Source organism: Liolophura sinensis, chromosome 9 (assembly GCF_032854445.1).
Source record: "Liolophura sinensis isolate JHLJ2023 chromosome 9, CUHK_Ljap_v2, whole genome shotgun sequence".
Taxonomy (NCBI): domain Eukaryota; kingdom Metazoa; phylum Mollusca; class Polyplacophora; order Chitonida; family Chitonidae; genus Liolophura; species Liolophura sinensis.
The window spans coordinates 32,860,998-32,879,392 of NC_088303.1; the positions used below are offsets into that span (position 1 = coordinate 32,860,998).

General features: G+C 41.6%; 1 protein-coding gene across 1 annotated transcript; it reads left to right on the forward strand.

The window, feature by feature from the left end:
* The first annotated feature begins 213 nt into the window (after positions 1 to 213).
* On the forward strand, positions 214 to 13,423 carry LOC135475798 (carbonic anhydrase-related protein-like). Its single transcript, XM_064755737.1, has 10 exons — positions 214 to 268; positions 1,272 to 1,373; positions 1,514 to 1,708; positions 3,624 to 3,662; positions 6,760 to 6,884; positions 9,410 to 9,505; positions 9,690 to 9,752; positions 10,790 to 10,841; positions 11,398 to 11,510; positions 12,791 to 13,423. Exons 1-10 carry the CDS (start codon positions 214 to 216, stop codon positions 12,923 to 12,925), a joined length of 975 nt encoding a protein of 324 aa, XP_064611807.1. The 3' UTR covers positions 12,926 to 13,423.
* Positions 13,424 to 18,395: the final 4,972 nt, after the last annotated feature.

An 18,395-nucleotide genomic window follows, 5' to 3' on the forward strand; every position in this document is an offset into this window, starting at 1 on the left:
AGGCTTTGTTTGTAAATTAGTTTTGTGAACGCTTTATCTGGCTAATGATATGTGAGTACACTGTCGCGTGGCCACTCATGCGGCTACACCTGTTGGGATGACAGATCACACACCGCCGTATGCCAGCGCAGCTCTACCACTCAGGTGCTCGACGTGACAACGAAGCCATCTTGGATAAGTCCGTAAATTTGTCTAACAGCCTTCTAGGAGAAGATGGACGCAGTGCCCACGGACGCATCAGAGCCTCCCTGGACGTACAGTGACATGGGTAAGGCGATTTCAGGAAACCGTCAGCTATTTCATACCATGTCATTATCGCTCAGTGACTCGAATCTTCGCGAACATAATTACTCAGTCTAAGCCTGTGGCCGTCGATAACTCCTGACGTTCGTCTGTGTTGTCAGCCTAAGAGTTCCGTGTGGACATGCTGCACCATATTTTTATACACACACACGATTAATTTCACTTTCTAGCAAACTTTTACCTCCAATCGTATAGAACAAAGTATCGGCAAAATATTTACATCCGATATTGTACTTTAATGCCTAATTCAGGATTGCGTTTTCAGTTCAGTTGTTTTTTGCCATTCTAATGAAACAAATTTGGATTATATGAGAGGATATCTCCATCTGGCGTTGTTGTTGTTATCATGTCACAATTAGTTCATGGTTAACATAGCGGCACTTGATTATAGTGTTAGCGTTGCAGTGGGCATAGCGATGTGTAAAATCCCCCTCCTTCGGGTTACAGTTTAGTTCTGTTATTGTCTATTGTGTAATCCTCGGATGTAGCACTCTGTAGCTATTTCAAAACATGACAATGGCCACCGTCTATGCACTATTGATCCAAGCTGTAGGATCAGACAGATCAGATTGAAAGGTTAAATAGAGACGTGCAGTATTTAGCTGGACTAATTTTGTACCACGTAAAACACAGCTTTCGTGTTACAATCATATTACCCGTGACAGAGGAATGGATGAAAAACTAACATTACACACTTGCTGTTGGCAGTTCTGCCATCGTGTATTACTTTGCCAGCATTGCTGGATCAATATTCAGCTTCTCGTGCCTATGGATCGATTTTATCATACATGCAACAATGATCACACGGCGTCCGGATAAAGGTAATTGTCAGCAGGGAACATCAACACTGAAGTAATGAGCAGGTTTTCCTCATCAGTATTTTGCTGGTAATGTTCAAGTCTGCCTGATGAGTACTCTGCTGATAATGTGCAGGTCTTTATAATATCTGCTCTGTTGGTAATGTGCAGGTCTTCGTAATGAGTACTCTGTTACCTGTCTGTTGTTAGCCTGTTCGAATCCAACTCTCGCAGTTTCAGCTGCAGATTTAAGTCAGGAGTACTTGGGGAAAGGTAGGTGATTTACCGAGAGCAATGCGATTTCTTTCACCCATAAACATGTCCGTCGTCGTATATAAGTGAAAAATTCTTGAGGACGGCGATAATCATTAACCTATCAATCAATCGATCAATCAGTCATTCACTGTTTCCAGGATCGTCAGAGTGGCACCTCACCTTTCCTCAGGCTAATGGGTCCCGCCAGTCCCCAATCAACCTGAACTCTCGGGACGCCGTGTACGACAGTGTCCTCAACCTCAACCCGCTGACACTGAACTATGCGACATCCAGGGAGACGGATATCTACAACGTGGGACACACCATCGTCGTGTATCCCAGATACAAACCCAGTAAGTTAAGCCCTCTAAACAAGACCTACATGCAGTAACGAAAGATGTACCTTTCAAGAGAAACAAGAGAAAAATGACATGCGTTATGCGGGCATGGATATTACGTTTTAATCCACGTTAGTGTTGTTACAATAACACAGACCAGGTAGTGTCGCTGCACGCGCATGCGTGTTTCGAAAATGGGCTCTACGGTCAAGAACAGCGATCTCCTACAAGATGAACAACAAGACTGTTAGGCCGCTCACCACGGCTGAAACGGAAGTTATGGTGTTACCGAAATGTATTCATCAGGTGTTCAGAGTTCGTGTTCTGATTCAGTTTCTGACCTTTCGCTCGTAACACCTTACATCAAGAGGTTCCCAGAAATCTGTTGCATTGAAGTACTTTTTTCGATCAATCCGGCTTGATTCATACATCAACAAGCCCGCTTTCGTATGACTGGTACAATCCTGGTTACAGCGTGAAACACCAGAACAACTTGTTCATACGGTAAAAAAAACAATTAATCAGAATTCAAACGTTTCTTTTAACCAGAACGAAAACGTACCGTGTGATAGATAGCTAGTGGTTACACGTCTCACTTAACCGGTGAAATACGGCCTCTTGGTAATTTTCCTTACACTCAGTCTTGCTATATCAGTTCATCAGATCCCTTACGACATAAGACTCTTATTGCATCGTACAGCGCGAGCTGCAATGGCATGAATTTTACGACAGAATTTCAAAAGTCACGAACGAGTTGCGAAAGCGTTACGATCAATGACTTCACGTTTCTAACATTCTTTGATTTATTGAAGAACTTCAAAGGAATGATAACAATCTCCGGACTGCTTTTATGATAGACTTAGGAATAACTTATCATGGGTTACGATTCTAAGTGAATCTACACGAACCACCACTAGCTTCTTACGGCAATCCTGTTGTCGCAAGCCCGTTCGTGAATGCACGGGAAGATTTGCAAATGATTCATAATTGATTCGTGAAACAGACTGAATAACATACAAAAAAATTGGGGACCATTCTAAACTCTATCATAATTACATCATAAGTTTATCCTACATTCGTATTCATTCGCAAGTACACGTATTTCGAATCTATTCTGCCGTTACGAAATAACAATGCTTCCGGAATGATTACGCTCCTGTTACGATTGCAGTCGATACATCTGCGAATTTTTATTTACAAAGCTTTTACGAATACTTATGAATGATTACAGATTTACATCCTGTTACGAAATTATTTAACATTTTGAAATTGTCACCCACATGAAAAATAGAGTGGGAACAAGGCTTAATACAAAAAAAAGGAATGTAGTTATGTTAAAAACTATTTATTAGACGGTATTGGTCCATACAGATTACTTAATATATTGTGTTGTCATCGTTAAAATGCAATAACATATATTTATCCTCAAACATAGCTTACAACAAATCTTACACCAAACCGCACTTGCCGCTCAGTTATTTCCAAACCACTTTGATGTGACTTTAAATCTGATTAAGTCGACAGCACACGAAACATAAGAATGCATAAGCGAGAAGCATATCAGTTACCCTGAGTAACCATGTAACGAATTTATCCTGCAAAGACCCATCAATTCAGTGCAGAAGACCGATGTATAGGTGAAATGCTTTAGTGACATGGATGTGACAATTGCAGTCAAAACCCAAAAAGGGACATAACCTACTCAGGAATTGCAGGATTCAAGACTATATCTGCACCCCATATGACCTTTGTTGTTCAATGAAAATCGAAGTATTTTATCTGATGCGGGATAAACGGCAAGGTGACACTCTCGCAGGGATTGCATAATACTGATGCATGTCAATAAACATTTACTAACACGCAGTAATAAAATTTTCATTTCATTTCACGTTTGAACCTGTTACTAAGGATACTTTCTGCTTTGTTACAGTCGATACTGGTCTCCGCAGTGATTTACAACAGAGGTCAGGTAAGAGTAGATTCCATACAATATTTTTACAAAAAGGGATACAGTTGTGGCTGAACTCGGAGATGGTCATGGGTTTCCCCTGATTTTTCTGCCCGGTTTCCTCCCACCTTAATGCTGCCCGCCGTCGTATAAGTCTAATATTCTTGAGTACGGCCTAAAACACCATCAAAAAAAAGAAAGAAAGAAATAGAAGTCATGTTTGCGACAAAGGAATCGACAGAAATAATGCCTTGAAAGACAACATAACATTGAAGCAGACATAAGCAGAAAGGCCATTTAAAAGTGTACTTTTACTTGCATTGTTAGATTTCCTTTTTACTGGATTAAATGGAGTCAAATATATGAATTATAAGGTGAGCTTTATGTATACCATAGTGATGCTGAATATAGCCACTCCACTATGAGACTTCTCATATGACGACGAGGAGTCTTTGGGTGTGTGTACATACATTGTGTCTTGTTGTGGCAGGTCGCGTCCATGACGCCAAAGTATTGCCGTCACTGAAGTATTCACACCCCACCCATATTATACTGACACCGGGCCAACCAGTCATGTTTCCTTGCTCTAACCTCTTGCTCTGTGCTGAGCGCCAAGCAAGGAAGCAACAAGTACCATTTTTAAAGTCTTTGGTATGACCCGACCAGTGACATTTAAGGTGAAACCCTGATTAATACAGAAACCGTTGATTGCTTTAGAAATGTTCATGCCCTTTCAGAAGGTCTAGTTGCCACATATCACCACAATGACGTTTTAAGGCGTATGTCATTTTTTTTTACGTAACGCATGCGTCAGCAAAACATTGTATAAGATGGCTTTAAACTAAAGCACTCAGTTAATTGAGTTTGTACGGCAGTGGGAAAAGGATCGGATTAAAACCCATAAATCTCCTTTCCTGCATTATTGAAAGTCACACGGGAAGTAATTTTAGTAACAATATCATCGTTATTAGGAAGTACAGGTGATCTCTGCCATTCTTCGGCTCTGAAATGTGTGACATATATCCCTAAATTATAATCCTAAATCACGACCACACTGTCAATAATCTTCTGGTAACTCAGGAAGACTTAATGAGCCATTGCCGTAAAACCTTAATACAAGTATACGCCAAAAGCTCAGGCACTAGATTCTGAGCCGAGTCATCAATTCTGCACATGCATTATGGGGTACGCTAAGCATACGTTAAGCATGCACTTAACAGATGCGAAGGATAAATCTTACAACACTGAAGCAGTGGTTCTTTTTTCCTAGCAGCAAAGCGCAACGATTGATGCTATAATTACCAGTAATAAAAAATTCTCACACATCAACCCTGCCCTCACCCTTCATGTTACCCACGGTGATTGTCCTGGTACCAGCTTGGGGTATCTTGATTAATTGTCACAACACGATAGAGGCAGTGTACACAGAGTCTTTGAGTCAAATGAAAGTGAATCATTACGCGTGGTTTTGTAATACCTGGAATATGATTTGTAATACCTGGAATATGATTTACCCGTCAGCCTGAGCTAGCCATTACAAAGCGTACAGGTAGTTAGCGCTAGACACCTACTTGGTTGACAGCCAACAAGATCTACCTGCATTATACATTGCAGATTCTCTTTAGCAAGATGGATAGCAGGTAAACGATCCTCCTCCCTCCTCTGGATTCGGGATTCGGTATCCAGGGATGCGAGAGATCCAGGACGAAGTTTACGGTTAACACACATGCACACGTGTTTTAAAAACATTACCTAGGATTGTTGACTTCAGGTCAAGCTATAGAGAGGGATGTATTTGGTCCATTTTGGTACAGAACTTGGCTAGGCGTGCAGCATAAATAGCCAGAAACGGGTCCGACTGTACAAAGTCAATTTTGTAACCTGAACCAAATAAAAAGTTCTGAATTTCTTTCGGCAGTTTTTCCCTGTAAATTGCGAATACAAAATCTGAAAATTAACTGTGCTATACAACGAATGTACTACTTTTTTGGTAGCCAAAGGCTCTCTCATTTAAGTTGAGCGATTTTATGGGCTAAATGTTTGTGTTATAAATACGTGTTCTGAGCGGAAAAAACACAGAACAAGAAGAACAACAAAAATATTGCTGTCGGAAATTTAAATCTGTTTACACATAAAGCAAATAACTGCGTTATTGTTTGTGCAAAACATAAAATTTATATAACCACCTTACAGCAAAGCTTGCGACAAACTGTGTACGCTATCTGATAAACACCTGTGCAGTTACATGTACCCATCTGTTATCAAAATGCAAAACACTGGAAACCGTAATAAATTGTTACCATGGCAACCGTCGGATACACTTATCTTCCTATTATCAGATTGATTGATGTTAAATGCTGACGTTTGAATCTGATATCAACCATTACGATAAAAGCGCTTTGAAAAAGTAAAACGTTTCTCCTTACATTCCCATTGTTGTTGATTACCCTTTCGCTTTTTACCCTTTATTTTATGCGCCTTGTCATTTAGACCCACCCTTTTTATAAACCAAACCACTGTAAACGAGTGGGATCTCCGTGACCAAGTCACTGGCATACACAGGGGTTCAGGAGCCTCTCACCAATGCGGGGTAATTGCTCATTCTGGCTCCCTATCCAAACGTGTCTGCCAGCAACCTGCCGATGGTGGTGGGTTTTACGCCAGCTTCTCCCGGTTTCCGCCTACCATAGTCCTGGCCGCTCTTGTATAGGTGAAATATTCTTGAGTACGGCGTAAAAACACCAATCAAATAAATAATATCATTAAAGATAAAAACATCCAATCAAGCCCTGGTCACATTCGTAACGTTTCAAAGTCGATGATGCTTCTTCTCGGCGTCTGCCTGGTTGCCTCCTATCATAATGCTGGCCGCCGTCAAATAAGTGAAATATTGTTCTTTTGGGCGTAAAACACCAATCAAATAAATAAATAAGTAAATAAATAAATAAAAATGTAGATGAACCATATATATATTCCCTTTAATATTAATTTTGTTAATCCACTACACTGAAAACAAAGATAACCTTGTCGCCTCTCATCGTTCGAATATAGCATATTTCACACCTCGAGCCACACCCATCACAAATCAATTTCGGTCTTGTTTTATCTTTCATCGCAGTTATGTCCGGTGGCCCTCTACCAGTGGGGCACGAGTTCGAGCTGGCAGAGATGAGGTTCCATTGGGGACGGGAAGATACCAGAGGTTCCGAACACACTGTCAACTTCAAGGCCTTCCCGATGGAGGTAAATCCAAGGTTTATTGATTCATTTGTGACAGATCACTGTGAGCTTCTGTATGCTTCATACTACTTGGCGTCTGGAATTTGCTTCCGCAAATGATGCTCTGACATTTGCTTACTTCTCTGTACCTTTTCCTTATGTAGTTCATGTTTTTTTTTAACTAACGACAACTCGTTTCCCTGATGGCTCAGAACTGATGGCTATGTTGCTCAGAGACTTTTTTTTACACGTTTGCGCACATCCGGGTCGAAGGATAATTGTGACAACAAATAGCCTTGATCTGCTTTATTTCTGTGTTAAGTCGATCGTATCTGCAAACATGACGCACAAGATGTGTCTTGTAGAAATACACACGCTGGTGTGCAAAGTAAAGAGTACTGAATATACAAATATGAACGTAGGGTAAGCAAACTTTTGATGAAATTAATTCATGCATAACGTCGGTTTTAAAAGCTTGAAAAACATACTTGCTGTAACACTGAAATGTTCATTTCATAACAATGCGCTTATATAATTCAAATACAATTACCATGACTACCAGTGCATGGATGCGTATTACCGGAATACATACAGAAATAACAAGGTACATCAGCATATTTGTATAAATGTATACACGTTCAACACGTTGTATGTGAACGTCATCTTGATTGTCATTTGAGTACAATCCTCCTAAATGTCTTGTCACGTGGTAAAGTTATCCACCTTAATATGTTAAGTTCATGCCCCCTGAATATGTCACGTTCAGTCCTTCTGAATATGCCACAGTCATTCCTCCTGAATATGTCACGTTCATTCCTCCTGAATAAGCCAAGTTCATTGCTCCTGAATATGCCATGCTCATGCCTCGTGAATATGTCACGTTCATTCCTCCCGAATATGTCACGTTCATTCCTCCTGGACATACTACGTTCAGTCCTCCTGAATATGTCACGTTTATTTCTCCTGAATATGTCACGTTCAATCCTCCTGAATAATCATTCCTCTTGAATATGTTACCTTCAGTCCTTCTGACTATGTTACCTTCAGTGCTTTTCAATATACTACTTGTATATTTCAGTCTCCTTGAATAAGATATGGACAGTTCTCTTGAACATGTTATGTTCAATCTTCCTGAATATGTTACCTTAAGTCCTCTTGAATGGGTCACTGTCAGCCCCCAGAATGTGTTGTCTTCAGTCCTTCTAAATATCTTGTCAGTACTCCTCCTGTATATGTCACCATCAGTCCTCCGGAATATTTTGCCTTCAATCCGTCTGGATACGTTACCATTAGTCCCCCAGAATGGGTTGCCTCCGCCTATACATATACATATGGCTCAAGAATATCCGGGCAGGTGAGATGAGGGTGTGTGGCTTTGTGGATAGCGTGCTAGCGCAACACTGTGAACCTGGAGCTCCGCACCAATGCCGTCACTGTGGGTTCAATTCCAGCTCATGCTGACTTCCAACCGGTTTTATGGGGGAATGTGTGCCAGCAACCTGTAATACGTAATAGGCATGGCCGTGGGTTTCCTCCGAGCTCTGTAACATTTCCTCACACCATAATGCTATCCGCCGCCATAGAAGTGAAATGTTTTTGAGTGCAACATAAAACTCCAATCATATGAATAAATAAATAAATTAATTAATAAGGTGTGTATACAGACGATACAGCACCGTGTGAAGATATTGAATCCACAACACGACGAAATACCGGTGCACAAATATCCCACTGGATATCATGGCGAACACAGAAAGCCCTTTGCGTCAGCCCATGAATGTTCTCCCATGAATAGGCTTTGTTAACTGAACTAGACGGACTGGCTGTGACATGGTTCTTTAATTACTATAACACTGAAACTTCTGGGAAAGCTTGGCCGAAGATGAAACACATAGGTAACATTTTGACATCCAGCATACTCGCTGTAGTGATTGTTAGGTCGGCTGACCAGCGATGAGATTTAATATTTATTTATTTATTTATTTATTTATTTATTTATTTATTTATTCGGTGTTTTGCGCTGTACTCAAGAATATTTCACTTTTACAACGGCGGCCAGCATTATGGTGGGAGGAAACCGAGTAGCACCTGGGGGAAACCCACGTTTACCCGCCGGTTGCTGACAGACCTTCCACATACGGCCGTAGAGCAAGCCAGCATGAACTGGCTGACTGCGGCCGAATTGGTGGGAGGTTCCTGGGTCATTGCGTGAAATCTACGTTAATTTGTTTTACGCAGTACTCAAGAATATTTCACTTATACGAAGGTGGTCAGCATAATAGCGGGAGGAAACCAGACAGATCCCAGTGGAAATGCCAGATTACTGGCAGGCTTCCCCACATACAATCGCAGTGGAAGTCAGCACGAGCTAGCTCACAGCGATCGCTTTGGCGAGTGGCTTCTTGGTCATCAAACTTGCTCATAGGTAATACCGAACCTGATCGGGTGTTATTTGCATTTAATATACATAACATTTTATTTGCATGTCAGACGTGAAGTTAACCGTGAAGGATTTCTGATGGTAACAGTATGCAATGTATAATTTACAGCTCCATATGATTCACTGGAACACCAACCTATACACGAGTTTGGAGGATGCTCTTGGAAAGCCTCAAGGAGTGGCAATCATCGCCTTGTTTATACAGGTATATTTACTGGGGAATTACCTCCCTTGTGTCACTCGTAAAATAGCCAGTATCCCTTTTAGGTCAATTAACACCTGGCAGTCAAAATGTATAGATCTTGATTTTTTACATTATTAAATTGTAAGAAGATATAAAAACAAAGTAGATTATAAAACAATCCTCTCACCACGTTAATCCATTGTAGATCGGCCGGGAACATGCGGGGTTAAAGCTCATCACAGAATGCCTGGAGGATGTCCAACATAAGGTAGGTACACTGTCACACCAAAATGCAATGTCCTTCCCATGTTTAGAGGAAATGAACTCGTATTCATTCTACTGATGCCCAATGTCACTGATCAACGACGTCAGGTTTCCTAATGGAAGTCCTGTCGGTTTTTATCGGTTTTATTTTTATATGTTTAGGTATTTAAAAAACAAACCCTACCGTGTACATCTATAGCTTAAAGTAATGATTTTAAATAGTTAAATATTCTTTAAAGAAATGATTTTTTTCACACTATCACAACAGTTGTATGTTAGGTGGATCCATTAAGAGTGATTGTTTTTTTTTATTGGCTTGCCTGATTGGTGTTTTACACTGTACTCAAGAATATTTCACTTATACGACGGCGTCCAGCATGATGGTAGGGAAAGCCACGATCGTTCGCAGGTTGCCGCAAGACCCTTCCACGTACGACCGGAGAGGATACCAGCATGAGCTGGATTTGAACTCACATCCGCATTGGTGAGAGGCTCCTGAGTCCTTGCTCAGCGCTGGCAGGCTAATCCCCTCGGCCACGGAGGCCCCCTTAACAACCACTGGACTATCGATGCCGAAAAGAGAAAGCTTGGAAGCCTCAAAATCGCACGCAGCTCTGGTTTATATGCTAACAATTATATACGTTATTCCAAATTCATTTCTTTATTTAATGGCTCTGGCTATTTTTATCGCCTATAGTAGTTAGTATATATTTCCAGTATATATACTACCCAATTTGTACCGTTTAGTACTCTGTATTAATACATCAGAAAAATTATAATGAACTTAATCCATCTGCACATACTACAGCTATTCTGGTTCCACAGAAACAACTCACTACTCAATCTATACCGTCAAGGAGTGTATCTCTTGCTGAAGGTGACAGTCTCTATGCCAATCATATCTCGCCATAGAATCCTGGCTCCGTCTTCCTCCGTTGCTACATTACACCACAACTTCTGTTATGGTTTCCACCCGCTATTGAAAATATTCAAATTGAAAATATTATTAACCGGTGATTACCACTACATCTTTTTGTTCAGGGCAGGTCACGGACCATCTCAACTGCCTTCAACCCAAGCTACTTTCTGCCTGGTAAGTAAAGCGTTAAATTCTGTTTGTAAATTCGTCCTCAGATTACCGATTACTTTATTGTTAACCCGCTACTCAGAGATTATTCCTTTGTTGTTGATAGGATATTCAAAGATTACCGATTACTCTATGGTAGACAGTATACTCAGAGATTACCGATCACTTTATTCAAGACCCATTCCTGAGAATTACTGCTTTATTGTAGACAGGGTACTCAGAGATTACCGATCACTTTATTCAAGACCCATTCCTGAGAGATTACTGCTTTATTGTAGACCCCGTCCTCAGAGATTACTGCTTTACTGTAGACAGCATACTCAGAGATTACTGATTACTTTATTGTAGATCCCCTCCTCAGAGATTACTGCTTTATTGTAGACAGGATACTCAGAGATTACCGATTACTTTATGGTAGACCGGATACTCAGAGATAACTGATTACTTTATTGTAGACCCGCTGCTCAGAGATTACTGCTTTACTGTAGACAGGATACTCAGAGATTACCGATTACTTTATGGTAGACCAGATACTCAGAGATAACTGATTACTTTATTGTAGACCCGCTGCTCAGAGATTACTGGACGTATCCAGGGTCCCTTACAACACCTCCATGCTCGGAAGAAGTCACGTGGTTGCTGTTCCGTTATCCGCTAACTGTTTCTCACTCTCAGGTAAAGCATTCAGCTTTGACATACTGTTATAAACGTTCCCAAGGCCCGTTTTACAAAGCCGTCGCAACACTACGCAAGGGCATTTACCATGAAGGAGTATCTCTTTACTACATGTTAACATATACGTTTCGTATACCCAAGGTGCAATTTACGATTGCTTCGCTAAACGGGCCCCTGGTGGCGTAATATGGTATCTCGTCCCTAAGGCGGTCTCGCTTTCAGATGAAGGTTAATTGGTCAAAATGGTCAAATCGAACACCAGGAAAATCTATTGCATTTAGCAGTATTAGCTACAATCTGTTTAATACGGTCGTCAAACACATCAATGTGTAGAGTTTGCTGTGTTAATTGTCACTGTAACGAAAGGTAATTTTGGTCGTGAGTATGAGTGATTTTATAAATAGCTAGTTTAGCGGATTACGCTTCCTTCCAGCCCACACTTTGTCCCCTTTTAGAGCATTCGACCCGCATGAAGCATTGTTCATTGTTCCGGCGGATTCGCATTCATGTACTTGTTACATTTAGAGGAGCTTCCCACCAATGCAGTCGCTGTGAGTTCAAGTCCAGCTCATGCGGGCTTCTCCCCAGCTGTATAAGGGAAGGTCTTCTGCAGCCTGTGGATGGTCGTAGGTTTCCCCCCGCGCTTTGCACTGTTTCCTCACATCATAATGCTGGTCCCCGTCGTATAAGTCCGGTGTAAAACACCAATCAAATAAATAAATTGCATGGAATATACACCAAGACAAACACCATGCAACGTCGCATGTGTACATTCAACATTTAGGTTGCCAATGTTCGTTGATTTACTTCGGGATCTCCGATTTCCTCCATCCGCTTACATGTAAATGACCACCGTCGTTTGTGAAACATTCTTAACTACCCTGTTAAACTCAATCCAATAAATAAATATCGAAAATACGAACAACAATATCCTGAAGCTTTTTGTAGCCGATTGTAGCTTAGATGGTCTAAGCATCTACGGAGGAAGGAGCGATGGTGAGGATTGAAACCTTCAGTCATTTTGGTGGTTGATACATTGCTGGGTTCTTTCCATTCACAACAGATTTCGCTTAGTGTACAGTTTAAAAAATGACTCAGACATGTATATCGTCACTTTAAACGATTGATAGATAACCCAGCCATAGTAAATAATGAACAAAATACTGAACAACACATCTGGAAACCTTCGGGAAGCTCGTTATAACCATTTTTCTCTAGCGCAGAGGTTTTCAATACATTTTTTTTTACATAGAATGCTGTTTTTTTTTCCGCACATACAGATTGAGGAATTCCGAAGGCTGCGCACGCACTGCAAGGGAGACTACCCGCCGTCTGGGGATGACGGGACCATGGTGGATAATTTCCGCGCGACCCAGCTCTTAGGTGACCGGGTGGTACGAGCGTCATTCCAGTAAACCCGTGGAACATCCTTTTACATGCTGAGCCACTTGATCATGAAAAATGGGGTTCATTCCTCTCCACCTTCCCCTCCCCAACACTACATATTCCTACTCAACGTTTAACAAGGGGTATAACGTGATTTTGGTTTTCAGATGGGATGTGGGATGAATATCCAGCGCAGCAGGTGCAACTCAAAAGCGAACGTGAAGGTGGGTTAAGGTCTGACTGAACTACGACGGACCAGCAGTTATCATCCCGGGAAGAGCTATCTTCTCTTGTACTCGCGTTGCTTGTGTTTTTATATGTCTTGGATGTCTTTCAGTCGTACCAGCTGTCATCCATTGTAACACGTTTGCCAATCAGCAAAGCTTGCGTATACATGTTTCAACGTCACCATTGTACTACCCGAGTAGATTTAACTAGTCTACAGAGGGGATACAGTTTACAGGTGCCAGGAAGGTTGATCTGATGCACCTCCGATGTGGCATTTACTGCTGTTAGACTGACATGAAGAGAGGGACAATACACATGTATACAACCATGACGCTTTATGTATTTCATATTTATGCTTCGCAATTGAAATATTCGGTGCAAAAATAAAAGTAATTCATGTTTTCTATGTTTTGTAACATCGTGTGAGCAACTTACTGTGGAGCAAACAATTTTAAAGTCCTATGGATTTTTTGACAAGAATAGGAGCCCTATTTGTGAACAGATCGAACTGTGATTCCTTCACCACATCTCATAAACAGCAGTACTTCAGCTGACACGTTTATATGTACATGTATGTGTGTGTGCCGATGTGTGCATGTGTAAATGTTTATATATTTATTTATCTGATTGTTGTTTTACCCCGTACTCAAGAATATTTCACTTATACTATGGCGGCCAGCATTATGGTGGAAGGAAACCGGGCAACGAAGGCGGAAATCCACGGCCATCCGCAGGCTGCTGGCCGACCTTCTCACGTAGGGCCGAAGAGGAAACCAGCATGAGCTGGACTTGAACTCACAGCAACTGCATTGGTGGAGTCATTACGCCACGCAATAAAGGAGATTTATGTTCCTGTGTGTGAGTGTTACACTAGACCACAATTACTGAATGGTTATGGGGAGGTGTATTGCTCTGTGTGAGTGTCACAATAGACTATAATTACTGAATGATCATGGAGATGCATACTGCAATGTGCTAGTGTTATAGTATACTGTAATTGTTGAATAATTAAGGCGATGTATATTGCTGTGAGGAAGTGTCACAGTAAACCATAATTATTAAATTATAATGGAAGAGCATATTGCTGTGTGGGAATGCTATAATAGACTATACTTACTAAATGATAATGGAGGTGTACATTGCTGTGTGATTGTGTCACAATAGATCACAATACCTAAACGATAATGAAGATGTATATTGCTGCGTGCAGGTGTCACAAGGGACCATAAGTACTGAATGAGAAATGGAGGTGTAAACTGCTGTGTGCAGGTGTAACTATAGACCATAAGTACTGAATGATAATGGAGGTGTAAATTGCTGTGTGCAGGTGTCAAAAGGGACCATAAGTACTGAATGATAATGGAGGTGTAAATTGCTGAATGCAGGTGTCAAAAGGGACCATAAGTACTGAATGATAACGGAGGTGTAAATTGCTGTGTGCAGGTGTCAAAAGGGACCATAAGTACTGAATGATAATGGAGGTGTAAATTGCTGTGTGCAGGTGTAACAAGGGACCATAAGTACTGAATGAGAAATGGAGGTGTAAATTGCTGTGTACAGGTGTAACAAGGGACCATAAGTACAGAATGAGAAATGGAGGTGTAAATTGCTGTGTGCAGGTGTCACAGGGGACCATAAGTACTGAATTATAATGGAGGTGTAAATTGCTGTGTACAGGTGTCACAGGGGACCATAAGTGCTGAATGGTAAATGGAGGTGTAAAGTGCTGTGTGCAGGTGTCACAATAAACCATAATACCTAAACGATAATGAAGATGTATATTGCTGCGTGCAGGTGTCACAATAGACCATAAGTACTGAATGATAATGGAGGTGTAAATTGCTGTGTGCAGGTGTCACAAGGGACCATAAGTACTGAATGATAATGGAGGTGTAAATTGCTGTGTGTAGGTGTCACAAGGGACCATAAGTGCTGAATGATAATGGAGGTGTACATTGCTGTGTGCAGGTGTCACAGGGACCATAAATACTGAATGATAAATGGAGGTGTAAATTGCTGTGTGCAGGTGTCACAAGGGACAATAATACTTAAACGATAATGAAGATGTATATTGCTGTGTGCAGGTGTCACAAGGGACCATAAGTACTGAATGATAATGGATGTGTAAATTGCTGTGTGCAGGTGTTACAAGGGACCATAAGTACTGAATGATAATGGAGGCGTAAATTGCTGTGTACAGGTGACACAGGGGACCATAAGTACTGAATGATAAATGAAGATGTATATTGCTGTGTGCAGGTGTCACAAGGGACCATAAGTACTGAATGATAATGGATGTGTAAATTGCTGTGTGCAGGTGTCACAGGGGACCATAAGTACTGAATGATAAGTGTGCTGTGTATTGGTGTGTACCGGTGTCACAACAAACCACGTATACAAAATAACAATGTGCATATTTATTCCTCTGACATGTGCGCTAGCACAAAGAACCACAATTATGTCTAAGACTGTAGTGTGTGCACGTGAACAAAGCTCTGTATTTTGTCTTTTGCGGAATTCTAAATTAGTGACGTCTAATAAATTGGAATTAAGATCACTGCTTAATCTAATTCTGCTTAATCCATGGTGCTAGGGGGAGCTTTGCTACGATTTATGCATTTACAAGAACAGTTAGAATAAACCCTAACTGATGTAAATTGACGAGAGGCCGTGTTTCACCGGTACGTGTGACCAATTGCCAACTTCGTCGCTGCGTTGGATTTCCTCTCTGTGCTGTACATCTTTTATAGTATTAAAGCATAGTGTCGCGTGTGCAAGGACATTACATTGTACGTTCATGCTACAAAAATAAAAACCTTTTAATTAAAAATATTGTTTTTAATTTGACCATCCGCGTACACAGTCGTTATGCGCTTGACAAGATTTAATTGGTTGTTTCCAGTTCACAACTGATGTCACGAAAACGCTTAAAGTTCCTGTTGTTTTTCCCTGGGGATTTCTCAACTCCACAACACAATTCCTCACACAGACTAAAGTCATAGAATTTTATCATTAATTGTATCGATGTTCAATAAAACTGATCACCGCTACATTAAAGTCCAAGGCAACAAAGCATTCCTCAGTTACACTACATACAAGGGTTACCATTCATGGGGTGTTTCGTTGTCCATCGATTTGCTTGAGTTTCTCATTAACAGCATCTATGTGAAATCCGGGGAAATCATATATCAGCAGTATATAGGTATTTCTCATCCACTAATCCGTATATTGATTTATTTATTTATTTGATTAGTGTTTTACGCCGTACTCAAGAATATTTCACTTATACGACGGCGGCCAGCATTATGGTGGGAGGAAACCGGGCAGAGCCCGGGGGAAACCCACGACCATCCGTAGGTTGCTGAGAGACCTTCCCACTTATGGCCGAAGAGGAACCCAGAATGAGCTGGACTTCAACTCACAGCTCGTATATTGATGATCTGACTTTACCCACACGCACTGGACATCTTTACTCCACGTGCACTGGTCACCTTTACTCCACATGCACTGGACACCTTTTACTCTACATGCACGGGACACCACTCCATGTGCACTGGTCATACACGGGACACCTTTTACCCTACATACACTGGACACCTGTACACCACATTCACTGATCACCTTTTTCCACATGCACTGGTCACCTTTACTCCACATGCACTGGTCACATTTACTCCACATACATTAGTCACATTTACTCCACATGCACTGGTCACTTTTACCTCAAATGCACTGGTCACCTTCACTCCACATGCGCTGGACACCTTTTACTCTACATACACGGGACACTTTTACTGCACAAGCACTGATCACCTTTACTCCACATGCACTGGTCACCTTTACTCCACATGCACTGGTCACATTTACTCCACATGCACTGGTAACTTTTGCTTCAAATGCACTGGTCACCTTTACTCCTCATGCACTGGACTCCTTTCACCCTACGTACATGGGACACATTTACTCCACATGCACTGGTTACCTTTACTCCACATGCACTGGTCACATTTACTCCACATCCACTGGACACCTTCACTCCACCGTGCACTGGTCACCTTTACTCCACCTGCACTGGACACCTTCACTCCACCGTGCACTGGTCACCTTTACTCCACATGCACTGGACACCTTCACTCCACCGTGCACTGGTCACCTTTACTCCACGTGCACTGGACACCTTTACTCCACATGCACTGGACACCTTCACTCCACCGTGCACTGGTCACCTTTACTCCACATGCACTGGACACCTTCACTCCACCGTGCACTGGTCACCTTTACTCCACATGCACTGGACACCTTCACTCCACCGTGCACTGGTCACCTTTACTCCACATGCACTGGACACCTTTACTCCACATGCACTGGACACCTTCACTCCACCGTGCACTGGTCACCTTTACTGCACATGCACTGGACACCTTCACTCCACCGTGCACTGGTCACCTTTACTGCACATGCACTGGACACCTTCACTCCACCGTGCACTGGTCACCTTTACTCCACATGTACTGGACATCATTACACCAGAGATGCTAAATACCTTTACATTACACGCACTACAGACACATTCACACAAGATGTGCATGTACTAAACACCTATACACGGTAGAGGGTGTTGTTCATCCCAAGAGCAGGGCACTTTTACCACATATTGAACATATTTGGTCCCCTACTGTACTATAACCCGAGTTTCACAGAGTACAAGTGTCTGTTTGCCTTCGTGAACCTCCACTAGTTATCTATCTTTAACCTGTGTCAGGTAAATCTCTGCGGCAGATAGTAGAGGCAAGCATCCTTGAAACCTCAAACACCTGGCACAGGCCCACCTAGCGGCAATAAAACAAAGTAGGGCTTCACTCTTGGCTATTTCGATAAAACGAGTCGTCTTCAACATAGTAGCTATAGATGGTACGAAAGCCCCCTTAGAGACCACGTGATATTTGCTTTTTTGTACTTATCTTGAGATTATCGTGCTTCATCTACACTCAGAAAAAATCACGTAACTCCAATCTTCTTCCGTGGTAACTGTCTCCTCTATAAACGTCGCAAGGACAGAGGAACGCGTATCGCTCCGCAAGCCTCCGACTACACAAAACAGTGGTGAATAAGGCTATAAACTTTACTCTGCAGTTATACGTAATTGCTTAGACCAGGCACCCATAAATCTCTTCATTCACACAGTTTTATTGCTTAACTCCTTTAGGGTAGTTAGGTTAAACTAGGTCTTCATGAAAGGCGACATTTATCATAACAAAACACAAGCAATCT